The following is a 19,090-nucleotide window of genomic DNA, read 5'->3' on the forward strand; positions in this document are numbered from 1 at the left end:
GTCAGTGACATTGTGGGGCTTCACTGACACCTACTGGTTTACAGCTGATTCAAATCATCCAAGCTTGATGATGAGTTGGTTATTTGAATCAGCTGTGTAGTGCCAGGGCAAAAACTGTGCACCCGGGAGGGGCCCCAGGACCACCCTCCCAAAGCTCTTGAACCCAAAGCTGTTTCTCAGTAGAGTAGACTTGTAGCAGGTAGCTGCCAAAATAAAGGAAACACTTGAGTAAATACACTGCCATTCTGAGTGATCACCTTCAACCTATGGTGAATCATGTCTATCCTGATGGGAGTGGTTTCTTCCAGGATGGCAATTCCCCCATCCACAGGCACCGAGTGGTCAGTGAATGGTTTGATGAGCATGAAAACGATGTAAACCATATGCCATGGCCGTCTCAGTCACCAGATCTCAACCCAATTGAACACTTATGGGAGATTCTGGAGCAGCACCTGAGACAGCATTTTCCACCAACATCAACAAAAACCAAATGATATAATTTTCCATGGAAGAATGGTGTTGCATCCCTCCAATAGAATTCCATACACTTGTAGAATCTATGTCAAGGCTCAATGAAGCTCTTCTGACGGCTCATGGTTGCCCAACTCCTTAAGATACTTTATGTTGGTGTTTCCTTTATTTTGACAGTTACCTGTAGGCGTCACAGCAGGTCAGTTGTTGCCTGACTACCCAGACTCCTTGCTTTGGCCAAAGGCCACGCCCACGGACATTAGTTTCTTCTCCGCAATGAATCTGGATGTGAGTACTTCCCTGACCTGGCCGTCTGATTGGTCCAGAAACCGATGGGTTGGGCCAGAGCAAGAACGCATGCGGGTAAAACGGTGGTTTGAAAATGTGTCATTGGCTTTGATACTTCCAATCCAAACGATCCAATCTCTGATGACTTTGTTTTGTACAACGCCCCTCGTCACCACAAACGGCTTCAATGATGGCAGTCTCAGACTAAAGCATGTCGCGAACGACAGAGCAGCGGAAAAATGGAGTGTGAGTCGTCAGGCTAGGTCAGTTGTACTGTATCTGCTCAGCTGTGAATGTGCCAGTGTGTGGAACAAGAATGTTAATTTAATTTGTTGAATGAATGATTTGAATAGATTGAATTGGTTTTGTCAAATGTGTTGTGTACCGCGGCTCTAACATTGATGAATGTCATTTAACTGCGCAGTTTTCTGCCCTAGGCTGCAGCAGCTGGATGAGGAGAACAGTGAGCTGAAATCCTGTGTGCCCTGTTACCGCGCCAACATCGAGAGACTAGAGGAGGTAAGAGCACTGTCTTCTCTCCTCCTCCTCGTCTTTCTTCCCCTCTTCCTACTCCTCCCTTTCTTCATTCACCTCCCTATCACCTCCAGTTTCCTTCTCTTCCCCCATCTCCTTTCTGTTCCCTCCAATCCCTTGTCTATTTACATCTCCTCTCATCCTCCTCTTCTTTCCATCTACCCCCATTTCCCAAGTTTCCTTGGGAAGTTTCCTTCTCTTCCCTCCCATACCTTGTCTGTGTATTTCTCCTATTATCTCTCATTCCTCCTCCTTCTCGTTCGCCCATCAGGAGAAGAGGAAGCTGGAAGACGAGGTGGAGGACGTGACGGAGCGGATGAACGAGGAGCTGGAAACCCGGAGGAAGACGACCGACAAGCTGACCCACGAGCGCCACCAAAACCAGAAGGAAAAGGAGCATACGCAGGAGGTGAGAGGTCACGAGGTGATACCTGTACATCGCAAACTGTATGTCTGTCTGACTCGGAAGGCACGTCAAATGTGGAGGGCTGTCCTGTCTATTGTTTAGTTTTGGTCTGTCGATGAGTAGGGTTCGTTTTTGCTTTTCGTTATTTCTCTGCTGCTGGGTAGAACTTATGTAAAAAAAAAAAGTTTTTTTAAGTCATTAAATTACGTTTTCTATTTGTCAACCTACCCCTCCCAACGGTTGGTGACTAGTTGCTCTTGCAGAATAGACTATTGCTGTATCTCTCTCTAACAGCGGTCTTTCTCTCTCTCTCCTATCCCCCCCTCCACCAGCTGATTGAGGACCTGCGGAAGCAGTTGGAGCACCTGCAGTTGTACAAGCTGGAGGCAGAGGCTAGGAGAGGACGCTCTCCCAGTGCCGGGCTGCAGGAGTACCAGAGCCGCACCCGCGAGGCCGAGTTGGAGCAGGAGATCCGACGCCTCAAGCAGGACAACCGCAGTCTGAAGGAGCAGAACGATGAGCTGAACGGCCAGATCATCAACCTGAGCATCCAGGGAGCCAAGAACCTGGTGACGGCCTCCTTCTCCGAGTCGCTGGCTGCCGAGATCAACTCTGTGTCCCGGGGAGAGGTGAGTCACAATATAGATAGATACATGTAAACAGTAGATACACATAGATGTACATGCCATAGATATACAGAGAAGGCTAAGCATAGATACAAGGCCATAGATATGCAGAGAAGGCCAAAAATGTACAGGCCATAAATATACAGTACCAGTCAAAAGTTTGTACACACAGCTGGCAGATGCAGTGCAGGTATAGCCTACATAAGGAGATTATTATAGGCAAAAGAACAGAGCGAGATTATTTTAATTTGTCAAACGGCAGCCAAGCATCAATCATTACGTCACCAGAATAAGACCCTCGATATTTATTGGAAAGCAGAATCAAGCTCATCGCTGTGCACTTTCACCACCCTGTGAAGTTCATCATAACTTATTTAATCTGTAGCCTAATAAACTGCATGATTTCCCGCGTCGTAGTGGGAGGACCACACGTCATCGCGTGACTCCAAGTTTACTTCGATATTATGGTTATTATATCAATGTTTGTGCTTAAAAGTGTTTCTACTGCCATTGGATAGAAACGTGGTTAGTGAGACTAACAATTAAGGCAGCCCCCGCACCTCTCTGATTCAGAAGGTTGCGTTAAATGCGGAAGACACATTTCAGTTGAAGGCATTCAGTTGTACAACTGACTAGGTATTCCCCTTTCTCCCTTTTAACCTTGATGATTAAAGGTAGAATCAAATACATTTCTTAAGACTCCTGGTGCCCAGATGGCGGCCTCATCACAGTTCTGAATCTTTCACGTTTATTGCAGAGCTCTGTATTGTATATCTTGTTGTGCCGTTTTACCATCTTGAATCATTTTTCAGTGCAAATGAAAAGGTCTCAATAAGTTACTATCCTTGTAAACATTTGATATTTTTTGTGTTTTTTTTTGCAGTTGATGGAGGCCATCCGCAAGCAGGAGGACGTCAACTTCCGACTACAGGACTACATCGACCGTATCATCGTGGCCATCATGGAGTCCAACCCCTCCATGCTGGAAGTCAAGTAGAGGTGGCCGTCTTGGAGTAGGGCAGCCTGGCGGCCTCTCCGCCTCGCTGGACTGCCATACTAGGACAGACTGGCTAAACACTTAAAGACTGGCTACTGAGACTGACCACAGAGAGAGCAATACCTATTGAACTATACTAGGTGGGGGAAAAGTACTCCAATTATCATTAAAGAAGATGTATTTTTTTGTCACTGTTGGTGGCTGTTGTCTATGAGAAAATAAGCTACATGGTTTAACGTCCCTAGGATTTGAGCTTTGCTTTGTGTGTGTGTCTGTTCCCCCTGTATACAGTAGGCTTTGGTTCTAATGACTTCCCTGCATTTGGGTAGAGGGACCTGAGTTTTCCTTGTGTGTCTGAGGTTGTGTGTGCAAATGTGTTTTCTCTGAGGAACTCTTGGAATCCATGGAAGACCTGGTTAACGGGTCACTGTCCCCTTAAATATCTTCTTGGCAATGAAATCTTGTGAGCCCCAATGCTAGCATGATTCTAAAATGTTTTGTCCTTGCACTACATATCAGCCGATACCATCTTTCACCATGAGCTCAGTAAATGAACTCCTGGGGTGTTTTGGGAGCGTTCTCCTGTATCGGACTGAACCGTGTTTAATCCACGTTTAAACCGTATGTAGCACTGGTCAGGGGACGAGGTCAGATGAAGTTGACCCTGGCTGCTCTCTTGAACACAGACTTGCGGTGGCACCTACTACATAAACCGTGTCACGTTTGCAGTGTAAGTCTTTATCCTGGTTTGACTTTTGACTTGGATTATATTCCCAGTGTGAGTTAACGCAACCCAGGTGAGGGACATTTCCTGGGGTAGAGGACAAGAAATGCCCTGAGGGTTAGTGTGTGTGTGAGTGCATGCATTTGTGTATGTGTGTGTTACGTTTTTTTCTGTGTTGCTTGCAATACTTTGTTTTGAAAAAAGGTTAAAAAGGTTTGGTGACTACAATGGTAGTAACACGAATGACATGTTCATTCTTGTGAGCCTCAATGTCTCCACAGTGAAGCTGAGTGGCTCATTGTTTGCTGTATCTCCGTTTGTTTTTACAATGAAACAGAGTCCTAGGGGGTCAGGCGGGCTAAATACTCCAATACGAGAACACTTCTCCATCACATCAATTCCTTTTACTTTGAGGTAGTTAAAAACGGACAAATACTGACATAAATGTTGGTCATACAGACAGGAAATAATTGGATTGTCTAACTTGGACACTAAATCAAATGGAGAGAAAATGTTGCTGTGTTGTTTTTATTTGAGCTGAGTGCGCTGGGAAGTGTTGTTCTTTTATAGTGTGACTGACCCACCTGATCCTTAGTGGAGTCTTGCTGAGTGAAAGTGAAAGGGAGCCAGTTTATCCAGTGGGAAGGACATGTCTGGTCTGCTTGTAACCAAAAACATTTACTGGATAAGTGACTTACTTTCCGTAAAGATGTTCAGACAGAAAATGCTGAATAATTTGACTAATGAATAATGTCTTATTGAAGGAATAGAATCTGTTCATTTTTTGGGGGGGGTTTAGACAAAAAAGTATTATTTGTATAAAAAAAAGATATAAAAAAATGTAAAGTTTATTGTGAAGGGATCCTAATATGACGATATATTGTTTTAAAACAATATGAATGAATTAAGAATGCTGAATTGATTTGAAAACGGACCTTTTTTGAAGAGGTTACGTGTCTTTACTCTCCCGCAGCTTTTTGATTTAAAGGAGTGGAACATGTTCAACACTTAGATGAAGCAATAATGTTTTGAAGAACAGTGGAGAACGAAGAAGAACAGACGTCGTGGACAAACGGACGTCAGCAAACCAACAAAACTCCCTTCTTTTACTGTATGAGCCTCAGTTGACTAAGCACCAATCTGAATTTCCCGGGAACTTTTCGCCACATTTCTGGACGTAAGCAAGAGGAAATGAGAATGGCAGACTTTTAATACACGTCATCAGTGCTACCTATTCACTAATGCACTCCCTGACACTGAGATACTGGACACATTGAAGGATATCACTGTTGCTGACTCTTACTTGCTGGAACTGCTGACAGCTTGTGGTTGGTCCCTGGGTGAAAGGGATGAACAGCAACGTATACTGTACCAACCATCGCAGCTATACTAAAAAAAAAACTACCGCAGCCACCTCCACCACCTATAAAACTCTTGCTACAGTATGTCACCACGCTTTTCTCCTCTTCAGCGCTCCATGGAAAATGGCCTTGCGTGTAAACGACTTGTACATGTCATTTTTTCCCCGAACCTTTAGATTCTATGTATTTTTATAGTTGGGGGGGGGGGGGGGGGGGATTGCATTTTTCATCATTTTCTTTTTGGTCTTCTGCTGAAAAATAATATGATCCTCCCCCAAGGGAGGGTCTTGTGTACGCCGCTCTCGCATGTAGCCCGTACACGTCAATTTCTCCCGTCTGTGAATCACATCCAGATATTTATTCTGCATTTCACTTCACAGTCCCTGCCCTGTTGTTTCTCTCTAATAGCAGTTGTTTTTGAGGGAAAAGTTTGTAAATAGTTTTGGAATCTATGGATTCTCAAGGGAAACTGGCATTCAGCGGATTTAATGGTTGAATGCTACTCGAAGGGGAAATTGTTGATTTGAGAAAAATAGTTGATTATTTTAGATTGAAATGTATATATTGTACTCAAGGTAGCATACAGTACATTTCAAAAGTGTTGCATTGAGCACCCATTGAATTGGCAACACTGGCGTGCTTCAGTCTCGTCTGACCAATTCAAAATGTCTGTTTATGGTGAGGTCTTTCCACTTCAACCCAACTGAGGTGTGATCTACTGTAATGCTGAGGTTGCAGACAGTGGCCTCATGAAGGGCATTGTCATTGTAGTCAACGTCAGTGACACATGCAAACTCTTATCGCCCCAGCTGAGAACAGGCACTGCACAGAACTACTGATCACTATTGTATATCACTTTCTGAATCTTTAAAACCGATCATTAGGTTCACCGAACCATATCATGAGGAGGTCAGTGGAGTTGCACTGATGCCTCGGGACAGATAGTGAGGCCTCAGAAAGCCAGCCCACAGAGGGCTGAACTGTCTGAGTGGTTCAAGTCATTCTGCCTTTGAGTGTATTAGGTTGCTTTCCCCAGCAGATATGAGGCTCAAGAGGCTTCAGCCAATCATTTACTACTACAGTACCCAGCAGCCAGTGGTGCATTCCTAGGAAGAAACCATAAGACATATCTTCCCCTATCTTACATGGAGACAGCAGCAGGATTACCCTATTTTCTGTTTATTCCTTGTTTATTTTTCATTTCAGACTGTCTACTGTAGTTTAGACAGCTAGTTGTGAGACTTACACTAGCATGATTGCTAGCTGACTGATTAGACTAAGACCAGAGTCCTGTCCAGACATTACACTTGAGTCAATGGGATTCTCTAATGCACTTTAAACACGTTCCAATTTCTTTTTAACCACATCATTTTAAAACTGACCAAAGAACAGAAGTTTTACTTCTCACTGACCATTTTAACTATCGGCTCACGCTCTCTTCCTTGCTGAAATTTGAAAACGTTATCATCAGAAGAGTAATTCATTATCATTGCTGAGTCCAACTCTGCCCTGAAAAAAACTGGCCTGCTAGTCTTAACACTGTGCCTCTCTCTCATAATTTTCCCTCTTACTAACCTGATGACGAGCCCTTGGAAAGCACTGACCGTATGTGACTGTCAGTTTGTTAAATTATACTTATAAAAACTTAAATGTGTATATAAAATGGTTTGTGATTTTCTTTTGCTCACACTAGCTTCCAATGTCCAAAGAAAGTTTTGCTCAAGGCACAAACATCACTACTATAGTAGTGCATGGCTTGCCATTTAAAATGAATGGGAAGGGAAAAAGAGAACATTGTAGAAACAAGAATTGTACAACTGAAGTTTATTCTTATTCTGAAGGATAATGTATTGTTTACTGCTCTATGTTTTTCTTTGAAGGTCCTCTGAATGATGTAACCCTTGTTCTTGGGGAATTATAATTTCAAGTCATTGTAAAAAGGTAAGAGAAAACAATGAAGTAAGATTAGAAAATAAATCAAATAATAAAATGATATTTTGTTTGATCTCGTTATTTCGTGTGATATTGCTCATCACATTTCCATACAAGAGACTGCGTACATGAAGACATAGTGGTATCTTGTAACCATGATAAGAATGTTTTTTCCGTGGAGAGAGAATGCAGTGTACTTTGAACTTTCTTGACCAATAGTATTTGTAGACAATTATATTTCCTGGATTGCTGCTCATTGGAGGATTGTACCACTAATCTATTTTCTCACATCATTTTGCTGCAAGTCCAGTGATTAAGAAAATGATGTCCCTCTATATGACAAGAGAGAACTGAAATTGAAAGTTCCATAGTAAATTGTTCAGGCATTCTAAAATTTGCCCAGTGTTATTTACAGGTTATTTATAGCAGCCTAAACACTGAGTGTACAAAATATTAAGAACACCTGCTCTTTCAATGACAGACTGATCAGGTGAAGGCTATGGTCCCTTATTGATGTCACTTGTTAAATCCACTTCCATCAGTGTAGATGAAGGGGAGGGGACAGGTTAAAGAAGGATTTTTAAGTCTTGAGACAATTGAGACATGGATTGTGTATGTGTGCCATTCAGAGGATGAACAAAATATTTAAGTGCCTTTGAATGGGGTATGGTAGTATGTGCCAGGCTCACTGGTTTGTGTCAAGAACCGCAACGCTGCTGGGTTTTTCACGCTCCAAAATTTCCCATGTGTATCAAGAATGGTCCACCACCCACAGGACATCCAGCCAACTTGACACAATTGTGGGAAGCATTGGAGGCAACATGTGCCAGCATCCCTGTGGAACACTTTCGACACCTTGTAGAGGCCATGCCCAGACAAATTGAGGCTGTTCTGAGGGCAAAGGGTGATTAATAGTAGCTTATACAGTGCATTTGAAAAGTATTCAGACCCCTTGACTTTTTCCACATTTTGTAACATTACAGCCTTATTATAAAATTGATTACATTGTTTTTTCCCCTCATCAATCTTCACACAATATCCCATAATGACAAAGCAAAAACAGTTTTTTAGATATTTTTGCAAATATATATAAAAAATACAACTGGTATCACCTTTACATAAGTATTCAGACCCTTTACTCAGTACTTTGTTGAAGTGCCTTTGGCAGTGATTCTTCTTGGGTATGACGCTACAAGCTTGGCACACCTGTATTTGGGAAGTTTCTCCCATTCTTCTCTGCAGATCCTCTCAAGCTCTGTCAGGTTGGATGGGGAGTGTTGGTTGGGTTCAAGTCCGGGCTCTGGTTGGACCACTCAAGGACATTCAGAGACTTGTCCCGAAGCCACTCCTGCGTTGTCTTGGCTGTGTGCTTAGGGTTGTTGTCCTGTTGGAAGGTGAACTTTTTCCCCAGCCTGAGGTCCTGAGCACTCTGGAGCAGGTTTTCATCAAGGATCTCACTGTACTTTGCTCCGTTCATCTTTCCCTTGCAGGTGGACTCCAATCAAGTTGCAGAAACATCTCAAGGATGATCAATGGAAACAGGATGCACCTGAGCTTAATTTTGAGTCTCATAGCAAAGGGTCTGAATACTTATGTAAATAAGGTATTTCTGTTTATTATTTTTTATAAATGTGCAAAAATGTTGCTTTGTCATTATGGGGTATTGTGTGTAGACTGATGAGGAAGAACAACGTAACAAGATGTGGTAAAAGGTAAGGGATCTGAATACTTTCCGAAAGCACTGTGTAAGTTTTGAATATAAAACAACTTTGTCTAATACAATGGCTTGGCCTTAGCTCTCTCTCTCTTGTGTTGCCCATTCAATCCAGAGGAAGCCTTTCCTTCTTTATCACCCACTCCCCTGACCTATGGATACCCTCTCCATCCCAATAACCAGAACCTCCCCAGCCAGGTCCCTGCCTTTTCCCACTATGGGGAGTCAGGTAGCCTAGTGGTTAGAGTGTTGGGCCAGTAACTGAAAGGTTGCTAACTCGAATCCCCGGGCTGACAAGGTACAAATCTGTCATTCTGCCCCTGAACACGGCAGTTAACCCACTGTTTCTAGGCCGTCATTGTAAATAAGAATTGGTTCTTAACTGATTTGCCCAGTTAAATAAAGGTTAAATTTAAAACGATTAGCCTTTTCAATACTGGCCCCCTCCATCTCCAACCCATCATCCCCACCTGCAGGCTTTGGACATGTACTACCAGAGCCCACAACAAGGCTTTGCCCCCTGGAAACAGCAGTCTTAGCTTTACTGACTACACACCATCCTCTCATACTGAGCAACAGTAGGGCCATTTCTACAAGTATACCCTGTCCCATGGAGATCACTACCGTACAGTATCAGGGGGCTTCATTCTCACCACCACCGATAAAGGTACCACAGACCACCACCTACAGTATGACGAGCGTGTGTTGGAACAGATGGGGCCTGTGTGTCCTCTGATGGAAGTCATGATGGTGGGAAGTATACCAGTGGTCCCTGTGGATGGTATAGGCTTGGGAAGTGTGCGGTTAACAGTCCAACGGTTCATGGATATTAACCCAAGAATGTATTTTTTTATTTTTTTATTTCACCTTTATTTAACCAGGTAGGCCAGTTGAGAACATGTTCTCATTTACAACTGCAACCTGGCCAAGATAAAGCAAAGCAGTGCGACAAAAACAACAACACAGAGTTACACAATAACAAACGTACAGTCAATAACACAATAGAAACGAAAAATAGAAAAATCTATGTACAGTGTGTGCAAATGTAGAAGAGTAGGTAGCCACTCTAACCACTAGGCTACCTGACTCCCCATAGTGGGAAAAGGCAGGGACCTGGCTGGGGAGGTTCTGGTTATTGGGATGGAGAGGGTATCCATAGGTCAGGGGAGTAGGCAATAAATAGGCCCTAGTGGTTAAAATTTATTACAATTTAGCATTAATACTGGAGTGACAGATGTGCAGTTGATTTTGTTCAGGTAGGGATACTGGGGTGCAAAAGCGCAAGAGGGTATGTAATAATATGGGGATGAGGTAGTTGGTGTGCTATTTACAGATTGGCTGTGTACAGGTATAGTGATCTGTAAGCTGCTCAGACAGCTGATGCTTAAAATTAGAGAGGGAGATATAAGACTCCAGCTTCAGAGATTTTTGCAATTCATTTCAGTCATTGGCAGCAAAGAAGGGAGAGAAAGGCGGCCAAAGAAAGTGTTGGCTTTGGGGATGACTACAATATACTTGCTGAACCGCGTGCTACGGGCGGGTGTTGCTATGGTAACCAGTGAGCTGAGAAAAGGCTGGGCTTTACCTAGAAAAGACCTCTAGATGACCTGGAGCCAGTGGGTTTGGCGACGGATATGTAGTGAGGGCCAGCCAACGAGAGCATACAGGTCGCAGTGGTGGGTAGCATATGGGGCTTTGGTGATAAAACAGATGGCATCCAGTTTGCTGAGTAGAGTGTTGGAGGCTATTTTGTAAATGACATCGCCGAAGCCAAGGATCAGTAGGATAGTCAGTTTTACGAGGGTATGTTTGGTGGCATGAGTGAAGAAGGCTTTGTTGCAAAATAGGAAGCCGAATCTAGATTTAATTTTGGATTGGATATGCTTAATGTCAGTCTGGAAGGAGAGTTTACAGTCTAACCAGACACCTAGGTATTTGTAGTTGTCCACATATTCTAAGTCAGAACCATCCAGAGTGGTGATGCTAGTCAGGCGGGAGGGTGCGGGCAGCAATCGGTTGAAGAGCGTGCACTTAGTTTTACTAGCATTTAAAAGCAGTTGGAGGCCACGGAAGGAGTGATGTATTGCGTTGAAGCTCGTTTGGAGGTTTGTCAGCACAGTGTCCAAAGAAGGGCCAGATGTTTACAGAATGGTGTTTTCTGCATATAGGTGGATCAGAGAATCACCAGCTGCAAGAGCAACATGTGCAACCAGAGGGAAAAATAATCAAATGGCTACCTGGATTATTTGCATTGTGTGCCTCCCCCAACCCCTCTTTTTACACTGCTGCTACTCTCTGTTATCATATATGCATAGTCACTTTAACTATATATTAATGTACATACTACCTCAATTGGGCCGACCAACCAGTGCTCCCGCACATTGGATAACCAGGCTATCTCCATTGTGTCCCGCCACCCACCACCCGCCAACCCCTCTTTTATGCTACTGCTACTCTCTGTTCATCATATATGCATAGTCACTTTAACCATATCTACATGTACATAATACCTCATTCAGCCTGAATAACTGGTGTCTGTATGTAGCCTCGCTACATTTATAGCCTCGCTACTGTATATAGCCTGTCTTTTTACTGTTGTTTTATTTCTTTACTTACCTATTGTTCACCTAACACCTTTTTTTCACTATTGGTTAGAGCATTTCACCGTATGGTCTACACCTGTTGTGTTCAGCGCACGTGACAAATAAACTTTGATTTGATTTGACATCATTGATATTTACAGTGAAAAGAGTCGGCCCGAGAATTGAACCCTGTGGCACCCCCATAGAGACTGCCAGAGGTCCGGACAACAGGCCCTCCGATTTGACACACTGAACTCTATCTGAGAAGTAGTTGGTGAACCAGGAGAGGCAGTCATTTGAGAAGTCAAGGCTATTGAGTCTGCCGATAAGAATGTGGTGATTGACAGAGTCGAAAGCCTTGGCTGGGTTGATGAAGACGACTGCACAGTACTGTCTTTTATCAATGTACTTTGGCATCATTGCAGAGTTCTGAGGAGGAGAGATACTGGAGTGAAGGATCATTCCTTATACAGCAGTCATATTCCTCTTGGCCGGTTTGGCCACTTCACTTGATAAAGCTGGTAGAGGATTGTACAATAAAAAATCATTAGTACAATATTGAGGTTTCTATATGACCAGTACAATATTATCATATAATTGTATATGTATTTTTATATCGTTCAAAGTAGCCTACCGCTGTACAAATAAAGATGTTGAATATTGCTTATGCTAAATTGCACCTAGTATGTTTATTCGTGTTTTCAATTCAGGTTCATTCAGAATAAATTAAAAGTCTGAATAAAAACTCTGACTTGTTACCAACATGAATGCTATTTAAAAAATCCTCACCCTAAACGTCCCTTGCTTCATACACAGTACGTACTTTTATTCAGTAAGGATGTATTTTGTTAGCGCACTCATTGAGCGCAGGAGGCGATTGCTACCATCGTGAAAAATAGCTAGCTATTACTAGCTAGTTCGAATAATAAATAATAACTTTTTCAAGCAATTTGAACCGTAGCTTGTTTTCAGCTGGAGTATTTGTTCATTTCTGTTCATTCACTGCTTCAAACAATTTAAAATGTGTCGTTTATCACCCACGGTGTGGAAATACAACCTGTCAGGCTGCCTAATGGTGGCTATTGGCTAGCTAGCTAAACATTCAGGTGAGTGCCTATCAAGTGTCTATCACTAGTATCTCCACGTGGGACCTCTTCTGTTGATGTATGTGTGAATGTCAATAGCAATTGGTCCAATAATAGCTATTATGGGATTGCGCTGTCAGTAGTTACTTAAATAAAATCTCATTATGCTGTTACCAAATGTATGTGTACTGAACAAAAATATAAATGCAACAATTTCAACAATTTTACTGAGTTACAGTTCATATAAGGATATCTGTCAATTGAAAAAAATTCAGAAGGCCCTAATCTATGTATTTCACATGACTGGGTAGGTGCATAGTCATGGGTGGACCTGGGAGCCAGGCCCAGCCAATCAGAATGAGTTTTCCCCCACAAAAGGGCGTTATTACAGACAGAAATATTTATCTGTTTCATCAGCTGTCCTGATGGCTGGTCTCAGACGATCCCGCAGGTGAAGAAGCCGGATGTGGATGTCCTGGGCTGGCATGCTTACACGTGGTCTGCAGTTGTGAGGCCAGTTGGACCTACTGCCAAATTCTCTGAAATTATGTTGGAGGCGGCTTATGGTAGATAAATTAACTCTGGTGGACATTCCTGCAGTCAGCTTGCCAATTGCACGCTCCCTCAAAACTTGAGACATCTGTGGCATTGTGTTGTGTGAACAAACGGAACATTTTAGAGTGGCCTTTTATTGTCCACAGCACAAGGTGCACCTGTGTAATGATCATGCTGTTTAATCCGTTTTTTGATATGCCACACTTGTCAGGTGGATGGATTATCTCGGCAAAGGAGAAATGCTCTCTATCAAGGATTTAAACAAATTTGTGCACAACATTTGAGAGAAATAAGCTTTTTGTGCGTATGGAACATTTTTGGGATCTTTAATTTCAGTTCATGAAACATGGGACCAACACTTTACATGTTGCGTTTATATTTTTGTTAGATATATTTAATATGTAGCTAGGTAACGAGCTAGCTAAGTTATTTGAAAGTAGTGATAGAAGTTAGAACACATGATCTATTATCTAACATAGATAATGTATGCATTGAAGCTCATCTTGTCATGAGTGAGTGTGTGTGAGAGAGAGAGAGAGAGAGAGAGAGAGTGTGAGTGAGTGAGTGAGTGAGTGATCTTCTATCTACAGCAGCCCCAGTGCAGGTCTGGACCGTTTGGTTAGCATCCTAGAGCGGGTTCCTTCAGAGCGGTCCTCTGACAGTCCTACTGCGGTCCCGCTGTCAGGTGACTGGTCCGCGACTCTTGGCTCTGCTTGACCTGACTGCCAACCAGTTGCACAACCACAACAAGACCCTCTTCCTCCCCCAGCTGTACTACCTACTACTGGCCAGAGGAATGCTCACCACGCTGGAGAGAACCTGCCAGGCTCTGAGAGGTTTGTATGTCTACTTTATATATTGCAGAAGATAGTACATTCTGTTTTAACTTTAACTGTCCTATCGGAAATGTATGTTATTATGTGTGTCACTCACTGTCAATACACGTTGTTCCCAGATGGAAAACACTGCTCCCTGACGTTTTTCGGCCAAGGCACTGGGCAAGGCCTGTGTTCAGGGACATGGTATTTGGGGTTATGGCCCCTCGCCTCTCCTCCTGCACGCGTTCAGACATGGTGTGGCAGAGGCTGTGCTAAAAGCCGGCTGGCTAGAGTGTGCTCACTGGGCTGGTGCAGGCAGTCAAACGCTGAGAGAAAGGGAGATGGCTAGAGGTTATTGCAATTTAAGTCTTCTTTTTCCCCTAGGCCTGATGCTCTGTCCAGGATCATGGAGAACCTGGTGTTGACGAACAAAAAGGCCCAGTTTGTCGTCACCTGTAAACTGCTGCTGCTCCAATACAAGTATGAGGTGAGAAAGTGAACTAGACTATGAATCTAGTCAATCTGTCATTGTTGGGATTGGAAAAGCCTCTGTAATAGCAGAAGTCTTCATCTTATTTTCTTCCAGACTCATGTGTTAAGGATTCTTCTCGGCTACCTGGCACAGGATAGTGAGAGAAGGTCATTACTTATATAGGTGAGTGTACAACAAGTAAGTATCAGGATAAGGTAAGACCCAGATGCAGACCGTGTCGAAGTAACAATGTTTATTACAGCAAGAGAGGCAAAGGTACAGGATGGCAGGCAGGCTCAGGGTCAGGGTCAGGTCAGGCAGAGGTCAGAAATCCAGATAGGGACAAAGGTACAGGAAGGCAGGCAAGCTCAGGGTCAGGACAGGCAAGAATCAAAAACCAGGAGGGCGAGAAAAAGAGAGGCTGGGAAAGAACAGGAGCTGACAGAACAAACGGTGGTAAGCTTGACAAACAAGACTAACTGGCAACAGATAAACAGAAAACACAGGTATAAGTACACAGGGATAATGGGGAAGATGGGCGACACTTGGAGGAGGGTGGAGACAAGCACAAAGACAGGTGAAACAGATCAGGGCGTGACAGTACCCCCCCCCCCCCCCCCTCTAGGGGCGCCACCTGGCGTCTTACCTGGGCAGTGGAAGTCGGCGATGAGGGCTGGGTCCAGGATGTCTCTAATGGGGATCCAGCATCTCTCCTCCGAGCCATAACTCTCCCAGTCAACCAGGTGTTGGAAAGCCCTGCCCCGTGGTCGAACCCTCAGGAGGCGTCTCACCACGTACGCCGGATGACCATCGACAACACAGGAAGGAGGGGTGGGCCTGGAAATGGAAGACAAGGGACTGTGAGACACGGGCCTGATACAGGACACATGAAAGGTGGGGTGTATACGAAGGGTACGGGGCAACAGAAGAAGAACAGCAGAGAGACTATTGACCTTGGAGATGGGGAAAGGGCCTAGAAGCCGCGGGGACAGTTTGCGAGATCCCGGGTGTAGAGTCATACCTTCTGCCCGAGACGATACCGGGTAGCCGGGTATCCTCCAGGTATGATGACAACGCCGGACAAACATCTGGGCAGAAGGTATGCCGACCTCCTCTTCCTGCTCAGGGAAGAGCGGGGGCTGATCCCCTGAGGAACACTCGAAGGGTGATAGGCCCGTGGCAGAGCAGGGAAGGGTGTTGCGGGCATCATTCAGAGTTTCAGAGTATGGGTCTCAATTCTTATGCAAATAAGGTATTTAAAATATAAGAATTAGCAAACATTTCTAAAAACCTGTTATAACTTTGTCATTACGGGGTATCGTGTGTAGATTGATAAGGTAAAAAAGTAATACATTGTAGAATAAGGCTGTAACGTAATAAAATGTGGAAGAAGTCAAGGGATCTGAATACTTTACCGAATGCACTGTAGATCCTGGTGTGTCCTCATAAGATGCCACCCTTGTTGTGACTAAACTAGTATGTGACTGAGTGAGGTGCCTTAAACATGTCCATCGTTCCTTACTGCGTATTCTGGTGTCGCCTCAGACAATGTCCCCATTGCTGGGACTTGACTATGTGATTCAATGGGGTGTCTGGTGTTTTGCAGGTGGCCACTTAGATGGGCAGAGCTCTGTTGGACTTTGTCTGGGCTGTACGCTACCGCGTTGACCAGCGAGTAAATCTGAAAACAGGTCATAAATAGGAAACTGTTTTCGTCTTTCGTCCAATTGGTCTATGGCTTACCCAACCTCTTTATTCCTAACACAGGATGGTGCGACAAGGAGTCCTGTTAGCTGTCTGCTCTGTCTTTCTGAGCATGAATCTCAACGTATTGGGCGGAGTTGGAGTTAATTTACCCAGCCAATTCAGGAAGTATGTATATCGACCATAGTAGTAGTTTATTATGAATATTAAATGTAGGCCATATTTGGCTGCTAAGAGCTGTATTGCAGTGAATGATGATCATTCAGTTGGCTGCTGGTATGATGTACCGGGAGAGGTTAGTTCGGGTTCCAGCCTGAGTCATGTTAAATTGCTCTCTGGTCCCCAGGTGATCCTCAGTCCTCTTCAGCTTCTCTGCATCCACACGGGACTTTGTAGGCGTACTCCTCTACTAATGGGCAGCACCCACTAGGGTGATGCTTAAGCCGCCACTGGTGCTAAAAAGCTCGAAGCAGTGGTCATCTACGTGTCCTTTGCCATTTCCACACTGCACTCTGCAATCTTTGGGAAGAATGTGGTTAAAAAGAGCACAGTCCACATGTTCATGCAGCTGCTCAGTGTGCGTCAGTCAGGGAATCCAGGATATCCTGTCCTGCAAAGTTTTGTCGGTGACATCGTTCACTTATCAATGGGAATTTAAATTCTCCCAAGGATATTACCAATAGTCCAGAAGACTCTACATGTATGCTAGAAATGTTCCAATTGCAGGATCATGGAAACTTTAATTTAATGTACACGTTTTCAATGTGAATCAACTGTGTTAAATGTAGCCTTGCGTTTAAATGGCCACACCAGTAGAATTCCACTCTTTTGAGCTGGAAAATGATGGCCAGAGCTTACCCATGATATTGCACAACGATGTAAGTCATTAAGTCATCGTTTTAGTCAAAGTATGATATTTCAGGCTTGAAGTGACTAAACCGAACTCCCCGATTCATGCAAATTCGTGCCAATGATGTGTCTTTTTCCTATGAAATTATGTGTAAATTCTTTGAGAGTCAACGTTTAGTTTCAGGGCTAGGTTTTATTTGAATGATACCACCCACCATCACGGCATTGTTTAGTAATCAGAAACATCTGCGAGGTTTGCGAGTTGCGACTGAGCTGAGCAATATAATAGATAATATTGGGCTACGGCAAAGATGGTGGATAAATGAAGAGAGTTCCCTCAGGCCATTCAACATTGAAAATAATTGTCAGTTCCAGTCTACTTAACGGAATGGGTCTCCCATAGACACCAATGCAATAGCAACTGGGTCTGATCTACTTAGTTCATTGACTTTCATTGAACCAGAAAAAAACAACAGCAAGTGGGGTGTCTTGCTTTCTTCTCCATCTCTAGCTACAGCTTTTCACTGTACCCTACACTTGGCTGCCTGGGCCAATGAGCAAATTTGGTGGTAAGGGTAGGCAACAACACGTCTGCCATGCTGATCCTCAACACTGGGGCCCCTCAGGGGTGTGTACTTAGTCCCCTCCTGTACTCCCTGTTCACCCACAACTGCGTGGCCAAAAACGACTCCAACACCATTAAGTTTGTTTACGACAACAGTGGTAAGCCTGATCACCAACAACGATGAAACAGCATATAGGGAGGAGGTCAGAGAACTGGCAGAGAACCTCTCCCTCAATGTGAGCAAAACAAAGGAGTTGATCGTGGACTACAGGTAAAGGAAGGGCCGAATAGGCCTGCATTAACATCTACGTGGCTGTAGTGGAGAGGGTTGAGAGTTTCAAGTTCCTTGGTGTCCACATCACCAACAAACTATCATGATCCAAACACACCAAGACAGTCGTGAAGAGGGCACAACAAAACATTTTCCCCCCAGGAGACTGAAAAGATTTGGCATGGGTTCCCAGATCCTCGAAAAGTTCTACAGCTGCACCATCGAGAGCATCCTGACCGGCTGCATCACCGCCTGGTATGGCAACTGCTTGGCATCTGACTGTAAGGTGCTACAGAGGGTAGTGCGTACGGCCCAGTACATCACTGTGGCCAAGCTTCCTACCATCCAGGACCTACAGTTGAAGTTGGAAGTTTACATACCCTTAGGTTGGAGTCATTAAAACATATTTTTCAACCCCTCCACAAATTTCTTGTTAACAAACTATAGTTTTGGCAAGTCGGTTAAGACATCTACTTTGTGCATGACACAAGTAATTTTTCCAACAATTGTTTACAGAGAGATTATTTCATTTATAATTCACTGTATCACATTTTCAGTGGGTCAGAAGTTTACATATACTAAGTTGACTGTGCCTTTAAACAGCTTGGAAAATTCCAGAAAATGATGTCATGGCTTTAGAAGCTTCTGATAGGCTAATTGACATAATTTGAGTCAATTGGAGGTGTACCTGTGGATGTATTTCAAGGCCTACCTTCGAAATCAGTGCCTCTTTGCTTTACATCATGGGAAAATGAAAAGAAATCAGCCAAGAACTCCAAATTGTAGACCTCCACAAGTCTGGTTCATTCTTGGGAGCAATTTCCAAACGCCTGAAGGTACCACATTTATCTATACAAACAATAGTACGTAAGTATAAACACCATGGGACCACGCAGCCGTCATACTGCTCAGGAAGGAGACGCGTTCTGTCTCCTAGAGATGAACGTACTTTGGTGCCAAAAGTGCAAATCAATCCCAGAACAACAGCAAAGGACCTTGTGAAAATGCTGGAGGAAACAGGTACAAAAGTATCTATATCCACAGTAAAATGCATCCTATATCGACATAACCTGAAAGGCCGCTCAGCAAGGAACAAGCCACTGCTCCAAACCGCCATAAAAAACCCAGACTACGGT

General features: G+C 43.8%; 1 protein-coding gene across 4 annotated transcripts in view; it reads left to right on the forward strand.

The window, feature by feature from the left end:
• rab11fip3 (RAB11 family interacting protein 3 (class II)) overlaps nt 1-7,400 on the forward strand; it is a 45,439-nt gene extending 38,039 nt beyond the window's left edge. For all 4 annotated transcript variants that reach the window (XM_031799214.1, XM_020453717.2, XM_031799215.1 and 1 more), the window contains 4 exons: nt 1,197-1,278; nt 1,565-1,702; nt 2,032-2,328; nt 3,209-7,400. In XM_031799214.1, coding sequence (XP_031655074.1) covers nt 1,197-1,278; nt 1,565-1,702; nt 2,032-2,328; nt 3,209-3,322 — 631 coding nt within the window. In that variant the 3' untranslated portion in view covers nt 3,323-7,400. The remainder of the gene's footprint in view (nt 1-1,196; nt 1,279-1,564; nt 1,703-2,031; nt 2,329-3,208) is intronic.
• Nucleotides 7,401-19,090: the final 11,690 nt, after the last annotated feature.

Source organism: Oncorhynchus kisutch, linkage group LG20 (genome assembly GCF_002021735.2).
Source record: "Oncorhynchus kisutch isolate 150728-3 linkage group LG20, Okis_V2, whole genome shotgun sequence".
NCBI classification, from domain to species: Eukaryota; Metazoa; Chordata; class Actinopteri; order Salmoniformes; family Salmonidae; genus Oncorhynchus; species Oncorhynchus kisutch.